The sequence below is a fragment of the Equus asinus genome, chromosome 16 (assembly GCF_041296235.1).
Source record: "Equus asinus isolate D_3611 breed Donkey chromosome 16, EquAss-T2T_v2, whole genome shotgun sequence".
NCBI lineage: Eukaryota > Metazoa > Chordata > Mammalia > Perissodactyla > Equidae > Equus > Equus asinus.
Genome location: NC_091805.1, coordinates 49,312,806 through 49,337,440, shown reverse-complemented (window position 1 = coordinate 49,337,440; position 24,635 = coordinate 49,312,806). Strand labels below are relative to the sequence as shown.

The 24,635-nt window shown below is 35.8% G+C and overlaps 1 protein-coding gene across 8 annotated transcripts in view; it reads left to right on the top strand.

The window, feature by feature from the left end:
- Nucleotides 1–24,372, top strand: part of GDAP2 (ganglioside induced differentiation associated protein 2) — a 70,292-nt gene extending 45,920 nt beyond the window's left edge. For all 8 annotated transcript variants that reach the window (XM_014847709.3, XM_044749461.2, XM_014847689.3 and 5 more), the window contains 4 exons: nt 2,368–2,507; nt 4,269–4,323; nt 15,072–15,215; nt 19,525–24,372. In XM_014847709.3, the coding sequence (XP_014703195.1) occupies nt 2,368–2,507; nt 4,269–4,323; nt 15,072–15,215; nt 19,525–19,572 (387 nt within the window). In that variant the 3' untranslated portion in view covers nt 19,573–24,372. The remainder of the gene's footprint in view (nt 1–2,367; nt 2,508–4,268; nt 4,324–15,071; nt 15,216–19,524) is intronic.
- Nucleotides 24,373–24,635: the final 263 nt, after the last annotated feature.

Below are 24,635 nucleotides of genomic sequence, written 5' to 3'. Positions count from 1 at the left end.
CAAATAAGAAAATATTCAAGCTGATTAGTAGTCCCAAAAAAGTGAATTAAAATGAGATATCTTTTTTCACCTTCGGAATTAGCCAGAACTTTTAAATAATAATCATTGTCATCAAAGATGAATTGAAACTATAAAAATGGTTACATCCATTGACTCAGTAATTCCATTCCTGAGAACTTTTACTAAGGAAATAATCTGAAGTGTGAAAGTAGCTATAGGCCCTGAAACTACCCAAAATGTAATACTCAGGCAAGAGACAAGTGAATCCACGGGATAAATGTGAAGATCTTCCTAGAACATCAGTTTTATTAGAAACTGACTGCAAAGGAGGAGAATCACCTTAACTAATCAGTGATTCTTAACCATAGTAAAAAAATTACGTACTTAAAAGTGTAAAAATGACACAGAATTTTAAGGTAAAACAGTAGTGCAAGCAGATAATTGCTTCTGGGTAAGTCCTTAGACTCCTGGTCACTGGTGTTTGGGTAAAAGAAATTGTGAAAGCACTGGCCCTAGCATGTTACTCACAGGCTCATTTGTAACACAAAATTGTAACTTAAATTCCTAATAGGTGATTATTATGCATCCACAAGTGGAATGTTCTGTCACCCTTAAAAATTATGGTTGTAGAGGCATGTACTATAGAGAATGGTTTATGATGTATCAATTGGAGAAAACATGATACATTAAATTGTATATACACTGACCTTAATTTTTGTTTGTTTTTAAGCAGAAAGGTAAAAACTGGAAGTAAATATCTCAAAACAGATTTCATGGTTTTGGGGAGAATTTGTTTTCTATATTTTTCTGTCATGTGGCTATACTTCTTTATAATGAAAAAAAATTTAAGTTAAAAATGGGGAAGTTGAAGCTGAAAATGAGTATCTTAATTGCCCTGGGGAGGCCGTGGAGAGTGGATAGACAGAGAACCAGAAGCAATCTGCTAAGAGCAAAAATAATAATAAAGATACACACACACACACACACACACACACACAAAAAAAACTCAAGTGATACGAATTGTATCGTTACTTTCTATTTGTGTTCATTTGTTTTGTGTTATTAATAGTCCGTATGACCTTCTCCTCATTAATAATGTGATTGATACCAATAAAAACAAATCACAGCATTTGATTTTGGTGTGCACTTTCATGGTGTTTTGGGTATTCATGATATATCATTTAATATAAAATAATGAACTATATTGTGAAGTCCAAACCAGGTAGCAACTGGAAAGACACTGTGTTTTCTTAGTGCCCTTCTCTGTCTGCCCTGGCAGCAGTTGGATCCTAATCCATGTTAATCCCGCTATTGATGCCAAGGACCCCCCTGAGGAGGAATTAGGCAACAGCCTGTTTGATAGTAATCCTTCAGTTGTTATCTCTTATCTTCCTCTTTGTCACTGTTTTTGGCTTCACCACTGGATCACACTGGCCCGGCCCATATTGTATCTCTGCTTTGTGTTTAATGTTTCTCTTAAATTTCATCCTTCTTGTAATGGAATATTTCTCTAACCAGTCTGGGTCACATTGAATTTGAGTCTTTCAGAGCCCTAGAAATGCTACCCAGCCCATTACTCTCGGCTGACTAAATCTGTTCTCATTTTCCTCATTCAGATCAACATTAAAGATGCCAAGAAAATTACCCCTCAAAATGAACCATGTAAGGCATCACTTATAATGACCTTTTATAGTAATTCTTCATTCCATGAGAGCCATGAGTCTTTATCTCAGTAGAGACTGCAAAGGCTTTCATTGAATTCAAGCAGAAACTTCAAGAATAATTAAAAGTCTAGAAATTCTATTTATAATGATTTTGATATCATTATCCTAGGGAGGGAGAACCTGGTAGTTGACCAAAGAACTCTTGAGTATATGAAGAGTTATTTGAGAGGCTGGGGACTGATTGTTCTCCATCACTTAGAACATGGCAAAAAGGGATCCTGCTGTAGCATTTATAAAAAGTATTAAACACTGGCATGATTGACCTTCCTGGAGATGTTTTTTTTGCTGCTGCTTCTTCTCCCCAAAGCCCCCCAGTACATAGTTGTATATTCTAGTCGTAGGTCCTTCTAGTTCTGCTTCGTGCGACGCTGCCTCAGCATGGCTTGATGAGCGGTGCTAGGTCCTTGCCCAGGATCCGAACTGGCAAAACCTTGGGCCGCCAAAGCAGAGTGCATGAACTTAACCACAGGGCTGGCCCCTGAAGATCTTTTATAGAGAATTGAACTTATTGGTCTGAGATGTCCATCTGCAGTACCCAGGGCATAGATTAGATAAATCTTCTGAGTTTTTCCTATCTCTTGGCCTCTGTGAAGTAGACTACCATGCAAAATCATCTTTACCTTTGCTCCTCTTTTTCTCCTAGGCTCTCTTATATTTTATCCATGTAATGGATCACATTGCTGTGAAGGAATATGTATTAGTATATTTTCATACACTGACCAGCGAATACAATCACCTGGACTCTGACTTCCTGAAGAAACTCTACGACGTTGTTGATGTCAAGTTAGTTATTTTTATAGATTATGAAGGGGGGGAAATAGCTTCTTTCTCTCTTAATATTAAGCAATAGCAAACATTGCTATGTATTCTTTGAAAGGATATTTCATGTAACAAAGATATTTATCATGCATAAGTATTTTAATAATAGGAGACCCTCCTTAACTGCAGCTTATTTTGCATTTAAGTAAGTTCATATGTAAACTTTTTCCTGGTTTTAAACACCTTGAAAAAGGTTTGGGGTCATTTTATCAATCTTTGTACATAAAATAACAAAAATACTACCTTCGGTTTATAAGATGTGTTACACTTATCAAAATATATTTATTAACATTATTTCATTTGATCTAGTGACCCATGAGTTTGTTGATTCATAATCTGATCCCACAGATTCTAGTGTCATATTAAAAAGTGGCACACAATAAGTTTGTCAAATATGAATTTACTTTGTCCTATCTGTAGATAGATAAATGTAGATATCGTCTACATTTGAAAGAAGGGAAAATATGGACATTCAGAAAGGTGAACTATACTGCCCAAGGTCTCACAACAGTAAATGCAGAACTTGGACTTGAACCCAGGCTACCAAGTTGGAGCCAGAAAATTACTTTCATTAAACCATACTTCCCTTGAAGGGATAATGAAAATTTTAACCGGAGTATATATGACACCCCCCCACCCCCCACAGCAAAGATAAAATGTTCTACTTTAAATTTTTTTCTCATTAATAGGTTTCCTAAGCAAAAGTAGCACTGTGTCCTCATGGTAGCTGTTTTGTTATTGGTAGCATCACATTATCTTTATGGATTGCATTGAAAAATCGGTATTACAATTAGTTTACAAAGAAGACAAATTACCATAAATTTCCAACTATCTTTCTCTCTTCCCATTAAATCTCTTCTTAATTAGGAATATTAAAGTTCTTATTACCTAGTAGACACCTTTTTAGCTTGCTCCAAATGTGGGTTATAAGTGTAAGGAAGCTTCACTCCACTGTAATTCTGCCTCTACCACTAACCAGCTCTTTAACTTTGAACAGGCCTCAACTGTGAAATGAAGAGTTTGTATTATTTCTCTGAGGTCCTCTCCAATTAACCTTATGTGACCCAGTAGTGACTAATAGGCTGTTGAAATAATTTCAGTCACATCTGGAGAGAGTAGAATAGTGGATAAGAGCAGGATTCTGGAGCCATATTGCCTACGTTCAATTTATGGCTCTACCACTTGATAGCTGGGGGACTTTGGGAAGGTTAAAATAGAGACAATGTTAGTACTCAGCTCATAGAATTGTTATGAGAATTAAGTCTACAGCCTTGTACAATTTCTGGGACATAGTAAACTCTGTATTTATTATTGTAATATGACCATTGAAACTTTCAGTTTCTAATTTTTGCTATAATTTTAAGTGATTTACTGTTGTTTAATTCATAACCTGATCCCAGAGACTCTAGCGTCATATAAAAAAGTGGTATACAATACATTTTTTTGTTAAATATAATTTTACTTTGTTCTACTGGTAGGCGGTTCTGTCACAGCCAAGAGAAACACTTATTATCTCCTATAAAACAGGTATTTTAAATAATAAAATGTTCTCCAAGTTATTTTTGACATTTCACCTAAAATTCAATATGTAAACTAGAGCTGATTACAAGAATTTTTTTTTCCTCTGTGAATGTATTTATATACACAAGCAAAGAATTAATTGTCCATAATGGTGACTGGTTTTAGGCATGACTTAAACTGATACTTTTTTTTATTTTGAATCAGGTACAAGAGGAATTTGAAGGCTGTTTATTTTGTTCATCCAACATTTCGTTCAAAGGTACAGTATTCTTCTTTTCAGCTAAATCTTGAACTTAAGTGCGCAGCATGTTAAAATCTACTTCAACATCTTAAGTCTTGCTTTCACCATTGTGACTGCTTATTTTTTTGTTTACCCTTCCTTTTTAAGTAATCTCGTGTTGGGGTTATAATGTTTTGATGTAACTCCAGTATCTTTGTAGGCAACCGTTACAAGCTGTTAGCCTCTCAGTCCTAGCCTCTTTGTGCTCATTGTTCATCCGGGCTTCGCTCATGCTGTTGGTACAGAATGTCTTTTCCCTCCTCGGCTCATGGCTAACTCCTGTTTGTCCTTCAGATCTCAGCTTAACAATTACTTTCTATAGAAAACCTTCCCTGACCAATCCTGCAACTAGTAGGTACTCCTACATTGTACCCCCTTAAGATTTCATAGTCTTCTATCATCATTTTATTTTTAATTCTGATTACTTGTTTAATTTTCTACCTTATATGTCAGCCTGCAAGATCCGTGAGAGCTAGACTATAGCTATTTTGCTCACAGTTATATCCCTCATATCTAATCCTACATCTTGACTACATCAAGACATCTAGTCCTTTGGTCCTTTTACTTTTTCTGAAAATGTCATCTTTTTTTTGTTTTTATTTTCTTTCCTGTCCAACCTGAAATTCGTGTTCCATCACTTCAATCACTCTTGTTAATGCCTAAAATACCCTATGACTTCTCATCCTTTCATCACACTTGCCCATCAAAACCTGATTTGGAGATATTCCATCATTCTGCTTTCTTCCCTTCCGTATCTGAGTTGCTGAGCACTGATGGAGAAATCAGGGAGCTGTGTGAATTTGGGCTCCTCCGCAGACTCATGGGGCTTTCACTGGTAGAGGTCTTTTGATATTTCACTGGACCACTTCCCAGCAGGGCTCTCTGCTCTCCTGTTCCCCCAGCAGCTCCTCACTCCAACAAACGGCCTTGCCTTGTTCTTAACCAAGAACGTAGAAAACATCAATAAGGAAGTCCCTGTCTTTTCCTTCCCACCCCAAACTTACCTGCCATGTATTCCTATCATTGCCTCCTTTTTCTCTGTGACAAAAATGTGTTTCTTCTTAATGAAGGGCAGTCTCTACTTGTGCTCTGGATCCCGTAGTAATAACAATAGCTAATGTTTTCTCAGCATTTACTATGTGCCAGTTCTTCCATGCATTATCTCATTTAACCCTTATAATATATCTATGACTTAGACAGTAGTATTATTCCCATTTTACAGACAATGAAATTAATGCTTAGGGAGATTAAATAACTTTTCTAAGATAGGCAACTAATAAGTAGCAAAGGGTAGATTTGAATCCAGGCATTTTAGTCTAGAGCCTGCACTCTTAACTACACAGTGTATTTCCATTTCCTCAGGAACTTCTCTGCGGCAATTATCCTTTCTCCTCTCCCATTTTTCCAGATTTAACTCTTCAACTTTTAAACATGCTAAAGCTTCCACTTCTGCCCTTTACAACCAGATTTTTTTTAGTGTAATCTATGTTCTGTGCTCACCATCTTCATTTTTTATACGCCTTAAATTACTTTGACTATAGCAACTAAAACTGCTCACACCAAAATCACTAATAATCTCTGTGTTACTAAATCCAGCAGACACTTTTCTGTCTTTTTATGACCTGTTTTCCCTACAGCCTTAAACGCAGTTGATCACTTCTTCCTTGAAACACTGTGTCTTGGCTTCTCTGACACTTACCTTGCCTAGTTTTTCTCCTGCTTCTAGATACTCCTCAGTCTCCTTTGCAGTCCCCTCTTTCTGTGCTCATCCTTTGAGTGCTAGGACTCCCAAATCCTCTGCCCTCTTCTTTCATTCTGTAGCTATTTTCATTCCTGTGTCTTCAACAACTCTCCAGAATGTATGCAATTCCCAAATATGTGTCTGGGGAGGTAGTAAAGCCTAATGTTTAAAAGTATGGGTTTGAGATTCAGGTAATTTAGGTTCTCTTCCCAACTCCTCCAATTACCAACTTGTCATCTCAGGCAAGTTATCTAACCTCTCTGTGCTTAATTTCATTTTCTGTAAAATGGGAATAATAATAGTAGCTACCTTGTAGGGCTGTTGGAAGAATGAAATTAGTTAATACATGTAAGATGCTTAAAACATTACCTAACATATAATAAACACTCGGTAAATGTTAACTGTCTTCATTGTCATCATTATCATCATTCCTGTGTTTAGACCTGCATGTTAAACCGCTAGATATCTTCACTTAGATGTCTTACAGACCCCAGAAGTTCAACATTTTTAAAACAGAACTACTTGTGTCTTCCTCCCCACTCGCTCCCAAACTGCTTTTTATATTCCCTATCTCAGTAAATGGGACCACTGCCTACCCAGAAAACAGGGAGGCATCCTTGGATCCCTTCTCTACCTCACCTCTCACCATATTGCGTCAATTCTGTGTGCTTACTATTGTCCAAATCCATGCCTGTGTCTTTAGTCCCACTGCCCCTACTTTAGTTCATCCTACCATCATCTTTTACCTGAAAGGATACAGCTTCCTCCTAATCAATATTCACATTATGCTGCCTCCAGTATAGCACTGTTCCTAGTGCCTTCAGGCCTGTCTAGTGAAATTTTCTTACAATGTTAATATAAGAAGCCTAAAATATTTACAATAGGGACCTTTGCAAAAGTTTGCCTGCCCTGGTCTAGGCAAAAAAAAAAAAAAAAATCTGAATATATCAGTGGGGTTTGGAGAAAAACTGACTTATCTGGGCATAACAACCCAGGATTTAGTGATTCATTAGATGAGTAGGGGTGAGAGAAAGGACTGTGTCATCATGACTCCCAGGTGTCATAAGATGTAGGGATCATTGTTTAGGATATAAATTTGAGTCACCATTAAGTAAATAGAGCTTTAACTCTTTAAATGTGTTAATGAATAAAATCACAGAGAGACGTAGAACAAAGAGGACAACTAAAGACGCAGCCCTGAGATCAGGGAAGGAGACCAAGAAGAAGTAATCTAAAAATCAGCAGGAGAACCAAGATTGGCTAATGCTGTGGGAGCCAGTGGATGGGAAAACATCAAAGACAGTAGAAATAGTCATTATTTTAAAACACTGTAGAGAAATTAAGTAAGATAAGTAGTGTAAAATCCTTGTTATGCTTCATAATTAAGAGATGAATGAAGACATCAGTGAGAGAATGTTTTCCACTTTGGGATTGCTCATTGTTAGAGAATTGTTGAGTTTCTCTTCCAAATACCATTTTTAAAATTTGCATGAAGTATTTTAAGTAATTCTTTTAAAACTTGCAAATTTCCATTTGGTCCCTCCGTGTTAGAACAGCACAGTAAGTGCTAATTAAATGCTTATGGGAACACTGCTTGGCCAAGCTAAGGAAGCAACAACAGAAGTATAGTGTGAGAACAGTCACATGAAGGGCTTTTTCTACTCTTTGTTCAGTTAAGTTCTGATTACATGGTCTTATCAGATAATGTATATTATTAACTTTCCCACTATTTTGTTATGCTCCGTGGGTGGCTGATTTTTTCTTTCTATAGCACTTAAGGAAGTAGTACTTGACTGTTTCCCAAAATCTCATCATTCATTTATTTTTTGTTCATCCAATAGCTACTGAAATTTTTTCTGTATTGGAGACAAACAGAATAATTAGCTTGGTCTTTAGTATGTCTTTGCAAGAATGTCTGTATTCCCCACTTCTATTCAATATTGTCCTGGGGGTTCTAGACAGTGTAATATGGCAAGAAAAAGAAATGAAATGCATCTAGATTTAGAAAGGAGTAAATAAAACTGTCTTTATTCACAGATGACATGATTATGTAGAAAACCCTATGGTATCCTCAGAAAAGCTACTAGAACTAATGAGTAAGTTTTATCAAGGTTTCGGGATTTAAGATCAATATTCAAAAATTAGTTGTATACATTAACAGCAGACAATCAAATTGAAATTTTAAAAGCAATGTAATTTTCACTAGCATCAAAAATATTAAATTCTTAGGGATAAATATGTGAAAGACTTGTATACTGTACAAGTGGTGTATGCTGCAAAACATTGATGAGAGAAATTAAAGGAGTCCTAAATAAATCGAGATATATACTGTATTTGTGGATTGGAAGACTTAATGTTGTAAATTGTCAGTTCTTACTAAATCTATCAATTCAATTCATTCCCAACCAAAATTTCAGCAAGCTTTTTTGTAGCAAAATCCAAAGAATCTAAAATAGCCAAACCAACTTTGGAAAAGAAGAACAAAGTTGAAGGACCAACACTCCCTGCTTTCCAAGCTTGTTCTAAAGCTACAGTGCTCAAGACAGTGAGGTATCAGCACAGACAGATCAGTGGATCAGAATAGAGAATCCAGAAATTAGACTCGTGTATATATAGATAACTGATTTTTCTTTTTTATTCCTAGTCTGTTTTGTAAATCTATAGACATGATTTACAGAGATTTTCCTTTTTTTTTTTTTTGCTGGGAAAGATTCACCCTGAGCTAGCATCTGTTGCCAAGCTTCCTGTTTTAGGTGAGCCACTACCATAGCATGGCTACTGACAGGCAAGTGGTGTAGTTCCACACCTGGAAACCAAACCTAGGCTGCTGAAGCAGAGCATGCCAAACTTTAACCACTAAGCCATCAGGGCTGGCTCTGGATAACTGATTGTTTACAAAAGTGCAAAGTCAGATCCATGGAAAAAAGGATAGTCTGTTCAACAAACCATACGGGAACAATTGGATGTCCACACACAAAAAAAATGAACTTTGACCCATATTTTGTATCACATACAAAAATTAACTGAAAATGGATCAAAGACCTAAATGTAAAATGTAAAACTGTTAAACTTCTGGAAGAAAATGAAGGAGAAAAAGCTTTGTAACCTTGAGTAAAGCAAAGATTTTTTTAGATACACCACCAAAAACATGATTCATAAGAGAAATTGGACTTCATCAAAATTAAAACTTCTGCCCTTTTAAAAATAATTAAGAGAATGAGAAGACAAGCCACAGCCTGAGAGAAAAATCTTTTTTAATAAAGCATTTATCTGATACAGGACTTGTCTTTAGAATATATGAAGAAATCTCAAAAATCAATAATAAAGAAACAACTCAATTTAGAAATGGGCAAAAGATGTGTGCAGACGCTTCACCACAGAGGATATACAGATGGCAAATAAGCACATGAAAAGATGTTCAGTGTGATTACTCATTAGGAAAGTGCAAATTAAACCAAAATGAGCTATCATTATGGCTAAAATTTAGAAGACTGTCCATACCAAATATTGGTGAGAATGTGGAAGAACTGGAACTCTCCTACAGTGCTGATCAAAATATAAAACGTTACAGAATCTTTGGGACACAATTGGGCAATTTATTTAAAGAGTTAAACTTATACCTACTATGTGATCCAGCCATTCCACTCCTAGGTATTTACCCAACACAAATGAAAATATATCCATACAAAGACTTGTGCACAAATGCTAATAGCAGCTTTATTTTTTATAGACAAAAACTAAAAACAACCCATATGTCCATCACTGGAGGAAGTGATAACCAACCTGTGATGTATCGATACAATAGAAACTACTAAGCAGTAAAAGAGAATGACCTATTGATATATGCAATAACATGAATGAGTCTCAAAATAATTATACTGAAAAAGAAGCCAGACAAAAAAATGTGTACATACTGTATGATTTCATTCATATAAAATTCTAGGGAATATAAACTAATGTATAATTGCAGAAAGCAGAGCAGTGGTTACCTGTGGACAGGGAGGAGAGGTGGGAGGGAAGAGTTACAGAGGGCCCTGAGAACCTTTGGGAGTGGTGGGTATGTTCATTTTCTTGATTGTGATGATGGTTTCATGGGTGTATACATGTCAGAACTTATCAAACTGTATACTTTAAATATGTACAGTTTATTGTATGTCAGTTATATCTTAGTTACTGTTTTTTGAAAAACTGCAATGAGATAGCACTACACTGTCACCAGAATGCTAAAATTTAAAAAACTGACAATGCCAAATATTGCCAATGAAGTGGAGCAACTGAATTTTCCTACCTCATAAGTGAGAATGTGAAATTGTGCAACTGCTTTGAAAAAAATTATAACAATTTCTTATAAATTAAATATATCCCTGGTCTGTGACCCAGCAGTTCCACTGCTAGAGATTTACCCAAGTGAAATGAAAACATATGCACATAGAAAGACTTCTACAAGAATGTTCATAGCAGCTTTAGGCATAGCAGCCAAAGACTGGAAACAGCCCAGGTGTCCATCAATAGGCTTACGAATATTAAACTCTGGTATATTCTTGTAACTGAATATTTCTTGGCAATAAAAGAGAACCTGCTACTGATACAACAGCATGGAATAATCTTAAAAACATTATGCTGAGTGAAAGAAGCCTTACATAAGAGAGTCATACTGTATGATTCCATTTATATGAGATCCTAGAGCAGGCAAAACTAATCCATGGTAAAAAAAACAAAAAACAAAAAACAGTGTTTGCCTTTGAGGAGAAGGGCATGAGGGAAGAGGAGCATGATGGAACTTTCTGGGGTGTTGAAAATGTTTTATATCTTAATAGGAGTTTTGCTTATACAAGTGTGTGCTAAATTTGTCTAAACAGCAAAAGTGCACTTGAAATCTGTGCATTTCATCAAATGTAAATTTATAACAAACTGAACAGACGTTGAACTCTAGTTAAATATCTGAATATCGTATTTGGGGAAAATTTAATGATGTCTGCAGGATACTTTGAAATGCAGCAAAAAAGTAAGGTGGATTAATAGATGGTTAGAGGGATGGATAGGTATGTGATAAAGAAAACATAAAGAAAATGTTAACAGTTGTCTGAATGGTGTCTATACTGGTTCACTGTAAAATTATTTCACCTTTAGTGAATGTTTGAACATTTTCATAATTTTTTTGATGGAAAAAACATTTTTTGTTTTACCTTTCTCACAAATTCAGACTTGTAAGAAGAGTGTTCCTTTGTACCAGACTTATGCAAATATGTAACCAGTGTTTGCTAAGATCTGACTTTAACCCCTACTCCCCCTCACTAGAGAGTCAATAAATAGCTATCCTTCCTGTGACGTCAGTGGATAAACATTACCAGAAATGTCAGTGTTGGAGCCATTAGCCTTGGCTGTCACACCATTGGAATTGCTTCAGAGAGATGTCAGTGCAAATGGCAGGTTGGGCAAAGGCTAAAGACCTGATGTATAAAGTGAAAACCATTTATGTTACTTTCTGTAATAGTTTGGGATGGGGAAATGAGGTAGGATTGAGAGAATAAAACCCATGTGTAATGAAATCCACCATTATTTTATATTAAGCCAAAAACTGTAAATGGAGTGTTTGTAGTTATAAAATAAGGAGATGAAATCGAGGGATAATAAAGCAATCGAATCACACTGTTTTGATTTCCATACTCCTCAGATCTTTTCCAGACCACTCCACCCAAAGTGGATAAATAAATTGTGATAATAAGTTAACTACTCGTATAAATCACTGCTCTTTTTCTTCTTTGAAGTTTACTAATAGAATGCAAACTAGTAGAATTTAAACCCACTGTTGATTCTGGCTCTAGGAGATTACTTGAGTGCACATGTGTGCAAACAATGTTTTCCTGGTTTATATTGTTTTGTGATTTTGTGTTCTTGGCTTTCCGTTTGTGAATAATTGAATGAAATAATTTCTAACGTTCACAAAATATCACAGCAGTCCTTTTTCAAATTTTTGATTTTCTTCAGTTTTTTAAAATAGTAGATACTGAGTAATGCAAGTTTACCAAAAAAAATGTATATTTATGATTTGTGTTATAAATAATTGAAAATTAAAAGCTAAGATATGTAAAACTAAAATGGGGAAAAGTGAAGACAATGCTCTTGAGTCTCTGTGAACAGAAAACTTTTAACTGCGTTTCCACTTCTGTCTACTTGAGTAGTTTTCTCTTGCTGATACCTGGACGATGTAAAGGAGGTAATGAGAGAAAACGCCCCAGAGAAGTGTGTTTCTCTTTCAAAGATCGTTTGCCTAAAATCACTGCCTGTTCCTTCCCAACCCAACTTTCTTTGAATTTACCGCCGCTACCACCCCCACGTCAGTATGGTGTAGCATAGTCAAGAGTCCCTTCATAGAATTGTATGATTAAGAGGGACCTTAAAAATCATTTAAGTCTTACTTGCTCATTTTATAGATGAAGAAACTGAGGCCCAGATTGAAGTACAATTTATTTTTATTGTGAAATGAAGGAATATTAGATCATCCCTAATAAAGTAATAATTCCAGAAACTTTTATTTCTCCATTTGCTAGTTCTTTCAACACGTACTGAATTCCTTACTTTATGTGTTAAGCATTAATTAGACCCTGTGAAATGATATTGAATAAGACAGTCTCCAAATTGGGGAGTTTACAGTCTATTTAGAGAATCAGATAATACAGTACAGAATGTTAATTATGCAATAATATGAGTAAACAGTATGTTGGAACACTTAGAAGGAAGCTCCTTTTGCAGCTTTGAGTGGAGAGTGGTCAAAGAAAGCTTCCTCACTGAGGTGAATTCTGATCTGAACTCCGAAGGGCAATTGGCTAGGCAAAGAATTAAGGAAAAGAATGTCAAGACTAGAAGAGCATGTAAAAAGGTCCCGAGGTAAGAGACAGTGGCACAGAAATTCCCTGGGTAGTCTCTTGTAGCTCTGTAATTCCATACCTTTTCCAAGTATCACAGCTGCATGCATATAATAGGTATTCATGTGTTTCTTTGGGCCGTTCATAGTACTTATTACATTTTGCCTTAGGTAGTTGTTATTCTTGTGCATATAATCCTGTTTCTGCCAGAATCTAAGCCCGCTTTAGAGGAATGCCCATATCATTGTTACCCTCAATCATCTACAACTGTGCAGAATGGACATATTAGAGGGCCAGTAGATGTTTAATTCCTTGCACAAATGTATCTTCTAATACATTCTTGTATCATCCTAACACAGTCTCCTTATTTTCTTCAGCTCTTTCTAGAATCTCTGATATCTCCATGGTCTCTCCAAAGCTCTTAGTAGTTTACCAGCTACCTCTGTAGCTGGTTGTAGAGCTCCTAGTCTGGAATTTTCACTAATCTATTTTTCAGAAGTTTGTGTCAATTAGATATATAATAGCATGTGCTTTAAAAAAATGTGATGTAAAAAACTGATTTGAGGTATGTAATTAAGTCTTTGATTTAAATTAACTCTATTCTAGCAAAGCCAAGTGTCTTCCTCTTCCCCCAAATAACCCTGGTAAGATGGGAGGGGAGAGGGTAATGTTAGTATTTGAGACCTTATACCAGTCATTGGTAGTGGAGCCAAAATAGAGTAGTGACCCAAGCCATTAAAATCGTTATGAAATAGGCCTTAACTTTATTCATTCATTCTTTATCAAATACTCGAGATGTATGGTTCTGTCTGTACCTTCTAAAACTTTAGACTATTATTCTGTAATTGTCTGCCAAGTACTAGGGAAATTATAGAATTGAACATAAGTAACTGAAATACTAATGCTATAAATGAAATTTAAACATAAGGTTATATGAATTTAAAAGAGGGGATAATCTGTTTAGAGCTATAAGGGAGAAATAATGGTGGAGTCTGAAATAATGAGTCTCTGTCAAAGTCTGGAAGTTTGGATAGGATTCTGATAGAGATAAGTTTGTTCAGTGTTGTCTGTTATTCCATGCCTTTTCTCATAAGTACGTATGAAGAAAGAATGTTGTGTTAGGGACCTGGAATATGTGAAAGGCTTGGAACAACCACTGAAGAATGTGATAAGGTGTCAAAGAGAAATTAACAGTGATTGGCATTAGTGGCAAGTGCCCAAAGTGCCATGTATTGATAATGTACCCAGTTAGACATTTGGAGTGTACTGTGTCAGTGCACTGAGAATTCATATGTACATATTACCAAATAAAATGAGGATAGCAACAATATTGTACCTACCTCATAGAACTATTCTGTAAGCTGTTGGTAAACATGACTAATGTGATTGCCAGTTTAGATCGATGAACAATAAAATGTAAGTTCCAGCTATTACCTAGTTGATGTCAGTATTGTTTGCTATCAACTGTTCTCTCTTTTGGGAACCAACAAATTTTGCAGACCAGGTTTTATAGAGGGATTGCATGTTGTAATGTGAAGTGAGCAAAGGTGGCTCCACATCCACAGACTACTCTTTTTGATTGACTGAAAGAGACTGCATGCCAAGTGTCAACTGAAAAATAAATGTCTCAAATATTGGCAAAAGTTTTCTTTTCAGTCTCATTTGAGAAAATGAAGAGTTGGTGAGATCTGGAAATGTTAGCCGTGTGCAGAGTACCAGTAAATCAGTTACTCTGCCAAATGCACTGTTTTTGACTGCATCCCACAGTAAGAAGAGTATATTGCATCACAACACACTGCATGTGTAGTAGGGTATAGACACAGAACAGAAGCAAAAGCTTCATGAAACAAAGCTCATCCTTACTACATTCACAAGTAATTGTTACCTGAATGTGTCTCCTTTTTTTGCTATTGTTTGTATGCTATTCATAATCCACTAAACTGCATAATTCACTGATGAACTATAACCTGCACTTTGAAAAACGCTGCTTATTGCAAGATTTTTCTGACATCAATTTCAATTTTGAAATATAGTTTTTATATAGTATAAATTTTCAAAATCATGTTTGTATTTCTAACTCTGGCCACTGGCTTAAATTATTTTTCTCTTCTGTTAATCAGGTATCAACATGGTTTTTTACCACCTTTTCTGTCTCAGGACTGAAGGACAAAATCCACCATGTGGACAGCCTCCACCAGCTCTTTTCTGCCATATCACCAGAACAGATTGACTTTCCTCCTTTTGTCCTTGAATATGATGCCAGGGTAAGAAGTACCAGGAGTTCTCCCTTACCTGGTGTAGTATCTTAACTATGCTGTAGGGCAGTGCTTGTGAGCACAACATCCTTTCATTATAAGATGATATTAATCCAATTAGTAAACTTGATAGTATCATTTAACATTCTTTTCCTACAGTAACTTTAGGAAAATGCATCATCCTGAGAGGGCTTTTTCCCCAGTAAATTTTTCAGTGGGAGATTTTTCAGTTGTCGATTTGAAGCCCATCCTTGCTTGTATTGTCAGCTTTCTGCTACCTTTGAAACATACCTGTGCCTAATTTTCTTAAGATTGAATGGCTTTTCATCTATATACATAAAGCCAGAGGAGTCTATTGGTGTCTGACATTTTCAGCATTAATTGTAAACATGGTACCCTATCTTAGTAGTCTTTACCATACTAAAAGTTTCATTTTGCTAGAATTTGTATAATGTTTTTAAGAGCATCAACTAATAATATTAGTATTATTACTTATGGATGCATTTATGAATCTATTACTTACACACTTATAAAGAGCTACTCTTGAATTTCATCCAAGTTCTAGTCCATTGTGTTTATTCACACTATCACTTTAGTAGTTGGAAAAAAAAGTAACATGCTTGGGCAAAAGATCATCAATCTTCTTATTTAATTGTTGCTGATTACATATCTTTATGCATGAATCAGGGAATATATTTGAAGGTTATATTAAGTTTGAAATGAATTATTTCCTAATTATTGTACAACATGTATACAGTAAAATAAATATCCTACAAGACATTTTCTCTCTAACATTTCTCTAACTTCAGCTATGATTTCTGTTCCCCTTTATGTGAAGAACAAACTATTTAATGTGTTCTAATTTCATGTTTGGCTTTTGCACAGAGAGGATTTGTAATTGAAGCAACTGTATCATAGATACAAAGGTTGTTGAATATATGGGAGAAGAAAAAAGAACATCAGTTTGTATTTATTGCAGATTACTGGAGTAGCAAATGGCTTTACTGTTATTCTTTCCAACTGTACATCACTTTTCTTAATATTTAAAAAAAAAAAAATGGATAGCAGGAAATGTGAAAAGCACTAAAAGACATTTTGATACCAAAAATTTGGAATGACATTTCAAAGCTAGTGTCTGGATTTTTAATTTATTTTCTGGGGTAGAAATGTACAAGTTGGGTTGTATGGATTAGAAAAGCCAAAGGACCATTTTTTAAGCTAACACATTTTCTGTATACCTAAGGATCCATAAAGCAGGCTTTGATTAGACGTCAACACCATACTCAAGCTTGGTTTTGTTTTTTTGTTTCGTTTGATTTAGGTTTTGTTATGTTTTATGTATCAGATACAGGCTTAATGAATAATGTGATTAGTGAAAATTAAATAAAAATAACCTATAATCTAACACTTGGGTCATTGGATCATCTCTCTGTACCTGTACTAGAGAGCTTTCTAAAATTGAGATATTAGGGCATCCATATATAAGGGCAAAAGAGAAGAATAAAAAGAGAGAATAAACAAAAGAAGGTGTCAGGAGATGGTGTGGAAAGGGCCGGCAGAGGGCTGATCACTAGATGCTGAGCTTTACATGTTATGCTGCAGTACTTTGGCTTTGTAGTCACTGGGGAGTGTTCTGCAAGAAGAATGCCCATTATATTCCGGTTTAGAAAGATGGCTAAAGAGACAGCATAGAGAAGGCCTAGAGAAGGGTAAGACTATAGTCAAGGAGACAAGTGAGAGGCTATTAGAGAAGACAGGAGGAGAAGTGAGACTAGAACTAGGGCAGTGGTAGTAATAAGGGCAAGGATTTGAAGATCTTAGAGATATTTAGAAATGGACATTTTAGGAAATAAAACCCACAGCATTTGGTGACTGAGTAGCCCCTAGGGGGGATGAAGGAGGAAAGATGCCTAAGGTGACTACCAGTTTCTGCTTTGAGAGACTTGGTGGATGGTTTTGCCGCCACTGCGGAGTGGCAGTTTGGAGGAAAAGCACTGGGGGGCTTGGAGAGAAGAGACAGGCGATGTGGTCAGTTTCTGACACATCAGGTTTGAGGTGCTCCATGGAGTGTTGAGGTGGAGGTCCAATAGTGGTTGGATATTACCTTGTAAGGAAACATTTTCCTTTGTTAAGAAGAATTGAAGATACAATTACAGAAAAGGAAATGAGTATAGAGTTAGTTAATTTTATTGTCATGTTCAGTTGTGCTTTGCACATAGTAGGTTCTTTATTTGGTGAAGGTATAATTTGATGTTGGCTGTTGGCAAGTTTCAGTGGGCTTCTGTTTTTCTGAGTTTTATGTGGCTTAGAATAGTGACATAAGTTTCACAGGATTAAAAGATAACTTTGAAGTCAATTAGAAGGTAATTTTTATCTATATAGATCAAAATCGTACTGAGACCATTTCAGAAGGGGTACTAGTCAGCATTCTTATAACTATAGTCAAAGAAGAGAGTATATAAATTTACCTGGTAACAATTCTTCAAAGTTCTATAATTGTTTCCAGAAATAGAGAAAATACTTGATTGCTCAGCAGTCTCTTGCACAGTGTGAGACTAATATAAAAAGCTCTGTTTCATAGCATTAAGAATTAGATTTGCCCTTCTTACTTTATCACAATTTAATATAGATATGAGAAACCTAGAAAAATATGGTAGTGGAATGGAATGGAGAAATCTTAAAGATGGATAGTGAACCATTTCTTTTCAGATGAACTTCAGAACAGATTTATGTCTTCAAGCATGTTTCTGAAGCATGGCTTCCATGTATATTGAGGATATGGGAGTGGTTAGTATAACAGATTTTGATGGGAAATTCTAAAATACCAAAAGAAAAAATTTTTATTATTTTTTTTCAAGTATCCTGAAATGTAGCCAGTCCTACTATTTGTTTGTTTTGTTTTGTTTTGTTTTGAGGAAGATTAGCCCTGAACTAACTACTGCCAATCCCCCTCTTTTTGCTGAGGAAGACTGGACCTGAGCTAACATCCATGCCCATCTTCCTCTACTTTATATGTGGGACGCCTACCAGAGAATGGCTTTTGCCAAGTGGTGCCATGTCCGCACCCAGGATCTGAAACTGGCGAACCCTGGGCCGCCAAGAACCGAAACGTGCGAACTTAACTGCTGTGCCACCGGGCTGACCCCTACTATTTGTTTCTACCTAAATTTACTTTTTGAATCTTTTTGATACTTGGTCAGATTTATAATCAGAAAGTAAGTTTTTCTAGATATCCCCTTGTTTCCTAGTTATGGTCCCAAGATCAGTTCCTGCTCCAGAGGGTGTGCTCTGAAGAATGGCAGATTCCCTAAGTCACTCAGATAGCATTTAACTGCCTACTCTGTTCAAGACTGGATAGATTTAATGCTCTGTAATAACTATATTGTAAATACACCATAAAGCAATGCTATTTCCATCTTACCTCTCATTCTCATTCCTATTATTTTACATTAATGCTAAGCATTTTCTGCTTGTGGTTTCCTGAAAAACAAGTTATTTATCAAAGAAATACTTTCCTTAAGAAATGAATCTGATGTCTTGTAAATCAAATCTAGTGTTCAGCCACCAAAAGTTAACTGTCTTGATTTTTATTAAAATAAAGTTAGCCAAAATGAGCTCAAAAAATTTCCACTTATGCTGATTTGTTGCTTTCTGCATTTGACATTAAATTTCTGGCATTTAGTTCTCCATCTTGATCTTGAACTAAACGCCCTAAGAACTATAATTGTTGCAAGGCTTGCCACTTAGGCATGTCATGGAGAAGACTCATTTCTGCCAAAACAGTTATTGTTATTAAACTCCTCTGTGATAATTGTCTTTGTTTCATAACTCTGTGTTAAAATTTGGCACACAGTAAGACAACACAGTCTAACAAAAAAGAATCTGGGCATTTGATTTGAATAGACATGAATTTAAATTCAGCTCTTCTTGTTACTAGCTAGGTGACCTTAGGTGAGTTATGCAATCTGTGTGATCCTCAGTTTCCTCTTCTGTAAAATGAGGATGTTACCTACGTACATGGCATGTGAGGATATAAAGGGATAAGGCAAGGAAAGCGCTGATAAAGTGTCTGGCATATAGAATACTCAATAGTGGTAATATTATTAAATAATATTATCACCCTGCCCATCTCTACGTGCTTTACACCAACTCTAACTGACTGCAGTGGGACTACTCTGATGACTGAAAGCCCGCTCAGGGCCAAGCATGTGCTAGACATTTTACTTACACTATGTCATTGACTGTAAATCCCTTTCTTTCACATTGCTGATTGAATTGGTGTTATTACTTAATGTTCTTGTCTTTTTTCTTTCCACAGGAAAATGGGCCTTACTATACATCTTACCCCCCATCACCAGATTTGTGACCTGCCATCTTTCAGTGCTACTGGTTTCCAAGGACATCACTGTCTCCACGAATCACTACCTATTGAAGTGATATTCATTTTTGCTGTACAGATCCAGAGAGCCTTTTGTCCCCACCTCTCTGGTATTTTTTTATTGACTGTATATTTTCTGGCACATAAGCAATCTGAAAATGGTAGGCCATTCTGAACTGCACATTTATTTTAAATTTGTATATTTGTATCAAATGAACATGTTCGTTTTTAGAGAGTTGTTAATAGAAATTGGGGAGCAACTTTTGAGTATCTTCAGTTTCCTCAAAGGACACTGAATTTTCCATTAGATGAGCCACCAATATCATTCACATCATCTCTTTAACATTGCACGCTTCCTTTGTGTACTTAAGTATTTCTCAAAATATATAGAACCAATGTATGCTTACTGGATGCATTGTTTGCTTCAGATCCTGGCATTACATTTTATACAGATAATTTGGTTATGATAAAAGAGAACTGTCTGGGACCAAGGATGTGGAAGTGTATCCGATCAAAAATATCAAAAGCATTAGCAAAACATAGGTCTTAGAATTTTATTGCACCAGTTAAGATTAAGATTTAAGGACTATAGTTCCTTGGATTATATGATTTGTTAAGATTGCCACTGTTCTGGTCTCAACAGTAGGGAAAACAAGACTGTATCTTCAGCCTTTTCCAATAATCATGGGTGATTTGGTCTCCTTATTCAAAAGGACTGTGCATATTAGTACTCTTACATGAAGGGCATCCCCTAAGACTCTGTCAGTGAGCCTTTAGAAAGTGTGCTGTCTTCCCAGAGTTGTGAATGATTTTGTTTAGCTCTTAGAGCTACTCCCTCTAATGACATTTCCTAGCAATGTCTCTTGAGTTGCCTGCCTCAATATGTTGAAGTGCGTTGCAGTGAAGAAAATTCCAGACCACTTTTGACACTCAGGCTCTATTTGTGCCTTAGCTTGCTTATGAATAAAAATTAGGATTATGCTACCTACCTCACAGAGGTATCATGAGGATAGCATTTAGAAAGGGCTTTTGATGTCTTTGGATGAAAAATGCTAGAGGAGTTTGTGTGATGGGGTGTCTTCAATTAGTTTTTTATTTAATAATAATAAATATACTGAGAGTGCTACAAGGCCCTCCTCTTGTCCTTGGCACCTTTTGAGTGATTTTTCTTTTCTTGGGACAAGAGCTGTTAGTGCAAAATCCCAACCCTGAGGACCTCCTTCTGCTTTGCCCAGAATTTCTTCTGGCTTACTCCTCCCCCAGAGCTACACTTTAATGAGAGGCATCTGTTAGCCATTTTAAACATTTCTTCTTGAATTAAGGTCAAACCATTATCATTTCCATCTGGGTGTCTTCGTATTCCTTTTGATTCCTACAACCGCCCTCCATTTCCCTCACCCCATCATGTATATTGACAGTTTGGGGAAGAAAAAGTAAAAGTCTTCTGTTCTAATGTGCTCAGAATTGGTGCTTCCAAGGGTCCCATTTCCCTATGCCCAAATTATTTCTTCAGTGGATGTAAAAGAAACAACTTCTCTTCATTTATGTTACAGAAATCCCCCTATAGTTGTCTTAACCTCATCCTATATCTTTCCATATAAATAGGAAGGGGCTTTACATTTCTTAAACACTCTTATCTTTTGCATGTAATGGACACGTTTGCCTTGTGTCAGAAATCAAAACTGCTTGTTCCCTATATATGCTTATTTGTTAAGGACTTCCTGTATGTTCCCTAGGTCACCATGTCCAGACAGCCAGTCAGATGTCTACTATTAGTTTTCCTCTCAAACAGTACTCCTTTAACCCTTGAGCCTTGAGCTTTAAAAATCGGAAAAATTAGCTTTATCTTCTCCAGTCAATTGTTAGGTCATATTTAAGGTATCTTTTCACTAGGAGCAGTTATAAAAATATGTCAGCTTTTCTTTGTTAAAGCTGAACTTAGCTACCTTAAATTGGCATCTGCCGTGAATCATTTCCTCTATACATAATAGAAGCTGCAAGCTACTTCGCCATTTGAAAGGAAACATATTTATATGTACAGTTTCTTGTAGGCAATAATTTTGAGAGGATCTTCCTTTGGATTCATACCGGTATATTAATGTTTAGTAACACAAGGAGGATTCTACATATACTGAGATTCTAGTTCAATTGATGTCCTAGGGTATAAAGGTAGTATGGAACTGTATATCAACTGCATTTCATAAGTTAATTGTGACTAAAGATAAGAGCCCCTCTGCTCAGTGAAACTAAATTTGATATGAGACCAAGTTCATGCTTTTAGAGCTGTCTCAAGTGTTATGTCCTGAGGTTGTTTCAACGTACCTGGAAGGGGAACACAGTGACCTTGATGTTGAAATTATTAAGTTACATTTAGTATATATCTGCCTTTGTCAAAAGGTTGGGTAGGCTGGAAAACACGTGCCATTTTCAGGAACATATTAGATGATAAAGAGGTGACTGTGTGGAGATGACCACGAGCATCTGATGTTAATTCAAAGCACTACCCAGTCCTTAAGTGCAGCAAACTTGAGTTACACCAAATGCTATTTGAATTGAGGAAGAAACAGTTTACAAAATATTAACTAACTTATGCAAGGCATAATATAATTTTTAAAACAAGTATGTTTCTTGCTTCAGCATATATTTGGATTCTTAACTCATCTATGTTCACGTTTCTTGTTAGCAAAAACGACCTCTTGAAAAAACCTCAGTCTTTATTGGACTCTGATGGCTTAGACACTGGGTGGTTCATATTTTAAATATTTTCTTTTCTTTAATATATATATATATATCTTATTTAATTGGCTGGTGCTCTATTATATTTATTTTTTCAAAAGAATCCATCTATAGTAGTTTGAGACTATGCAACAGGATTCTTAGACTGTTTTTGGTAGGAAAAATGCATGTAGATTTTTGATCAAATATCTGAAGTCTAAAAGGATTAAAATGTCTCCCATTTCTGGAAAGGGATGAGTATAATCACTCTAGTAGGAAAACGTGGCTTGCCTATTTCTACCTGTTTTCTATTTGCTTAGATATTGTTTAATGGATTCAAACTATAGATAATGGTTAATCCTTTCTTTGCAACAGTTAATAGGAAAGCAATAAAATGTAGTTTCAGTATAAGCTAAAAATCAGTTTCCCCTGATACATTGTCAGTGTATGTATGTAGATAGAGTTTAAATTGCTTAAGATGTGAACAGAAGTTATTAGAATTTGACAGACTGGAAGGAGAAGGATTGTATGATTCTAGGCACAGTGGATTGGTTGTATTAAGGGCCAAAAGGATTTCAAGACGGCATATAAACCTGTAACATTGGAGTTAGCCAGTGAGTTTCAATTTTGGTTCTCTTAAGTTCTGGCTATCATAATCAGCATGCACTAGTGTTTTACCTGTACTGGCACTAATATGCCTCAGGGTATGTAATTAACTCTTGTTGTGTGATTGCTTGAGACCATGAAGGATAGAGGAGGGTTCTACCTGTAATCTAGGTCATATCATAAACCCAGAGAGTTTAAGGATTGCCTATTAGGCCTAACCATATATACATATACATATAATATATACATACACTCATACATACGTATCTGTATATATACACACACAGTAACCTGGTTGGTTTTAATTCTTTGCATGTGGTTTCTGTAGCCCATGTGAAGAGAACTTAGGGCAATAAATATGATTCTACCAAAATAGCCCTTAAACAGATAATGTCAAGGTCATTTTAGATATTAGTGGCTCTCTTGGATATTAGTTGTTAACTTTGTTTTCTATGCTTCCAGGAACAGTATCTTAGAATCTTTTTTTAGTACAGCATGCCTTAAATGTGTAGGGTTCACTGAGTTCAAGAAAAGCATAGGTGTTCTCTAGATGAATTACACTAACAAAATCGTAACTGCTGAATGTGATCTAATATTTTTGTTGAACAGTTAAAACTAATATATTTTATATGCACAATCATATTTTTTTTGGTAGTATGTTTTGTTAGTGTAAGCACACAGTCATTATAAACTGAGCCAGGACTTTGTCAGACCAGACAGACCTTGTGGGTCAAAATGTTTAAATAAAAGCTTAACATAGGTAAATGATTTTAATTGCTTTTGGGCAAAGGAGACCTAAAAATGTTTTGATTGGTCTTAAAATTTGTTTATTCAAAATTCAGAAAGCTTTTATGCATATTTTGCATTTAAAAGTATATTTTGGTCTTTCTGACTTAGGATCTCTTTTAAAGAGGATCCCCGCTCTATGCATATACAGCCTATGAAGAACTCGTAGCAAAACGGTAATGTTTATTTCGAATCACCAGGTTAGGACAGTCTTTTTTGGCCATTTATACCTGGCACTTCTCCAATCACCAAAGTTAACCTACAGAGTAGTAGAAAGTGCAGCGAATTTTACTGTCAGCTTTCTCTATGGAGACCTAGACTAATGCTTCTGAAACTTTAATGTGCATATATTCAGTCAACTGAGAATACGTTAAAATGCAGATTCTGATACAGTAGGTCTGGGGTGGAGCCTAGGATTCTCAGGTTCTAACAAGCTCCTAGGTGAGATCAATACTTCAGGTCCCAACACCACACATAGAGTAAAAGAGCCTAGTCGATATTTAGCTTCCATATTTTCCCTGTTTGGGGTAAAGGAGACAGAACTATCATTTTCATTCCTTCTGTGGGCCAGGCACTCACACATTCATTGTCTCTTTTAATCCTCCTACAAACCCTGTGAGGCAGGTGGTAATAGAGAGAGGTTAAGTGACCTGCTGGAGCCCACACACACATGCAGTGTAGTATAGAGCAGTGTTTCTCAAACTTGAATAACACGCATCTCCTTTTAATAAGGAATAATTCTAACTCCTTTTTACTTCATTTATTTATTATAATGTTAAGTATAGATAAACATAAAGCTACATATAAATGCCTTATGCTTACAGCTCTTGCACAAGTATAAAACCAAAGGAAGTTTACAGATCAGACACAAACAAAACTATAAAATTAGTAAATTTAAAATGATAGTAATTAAATATGATGGATGATGATGTTTTGCCAGCACA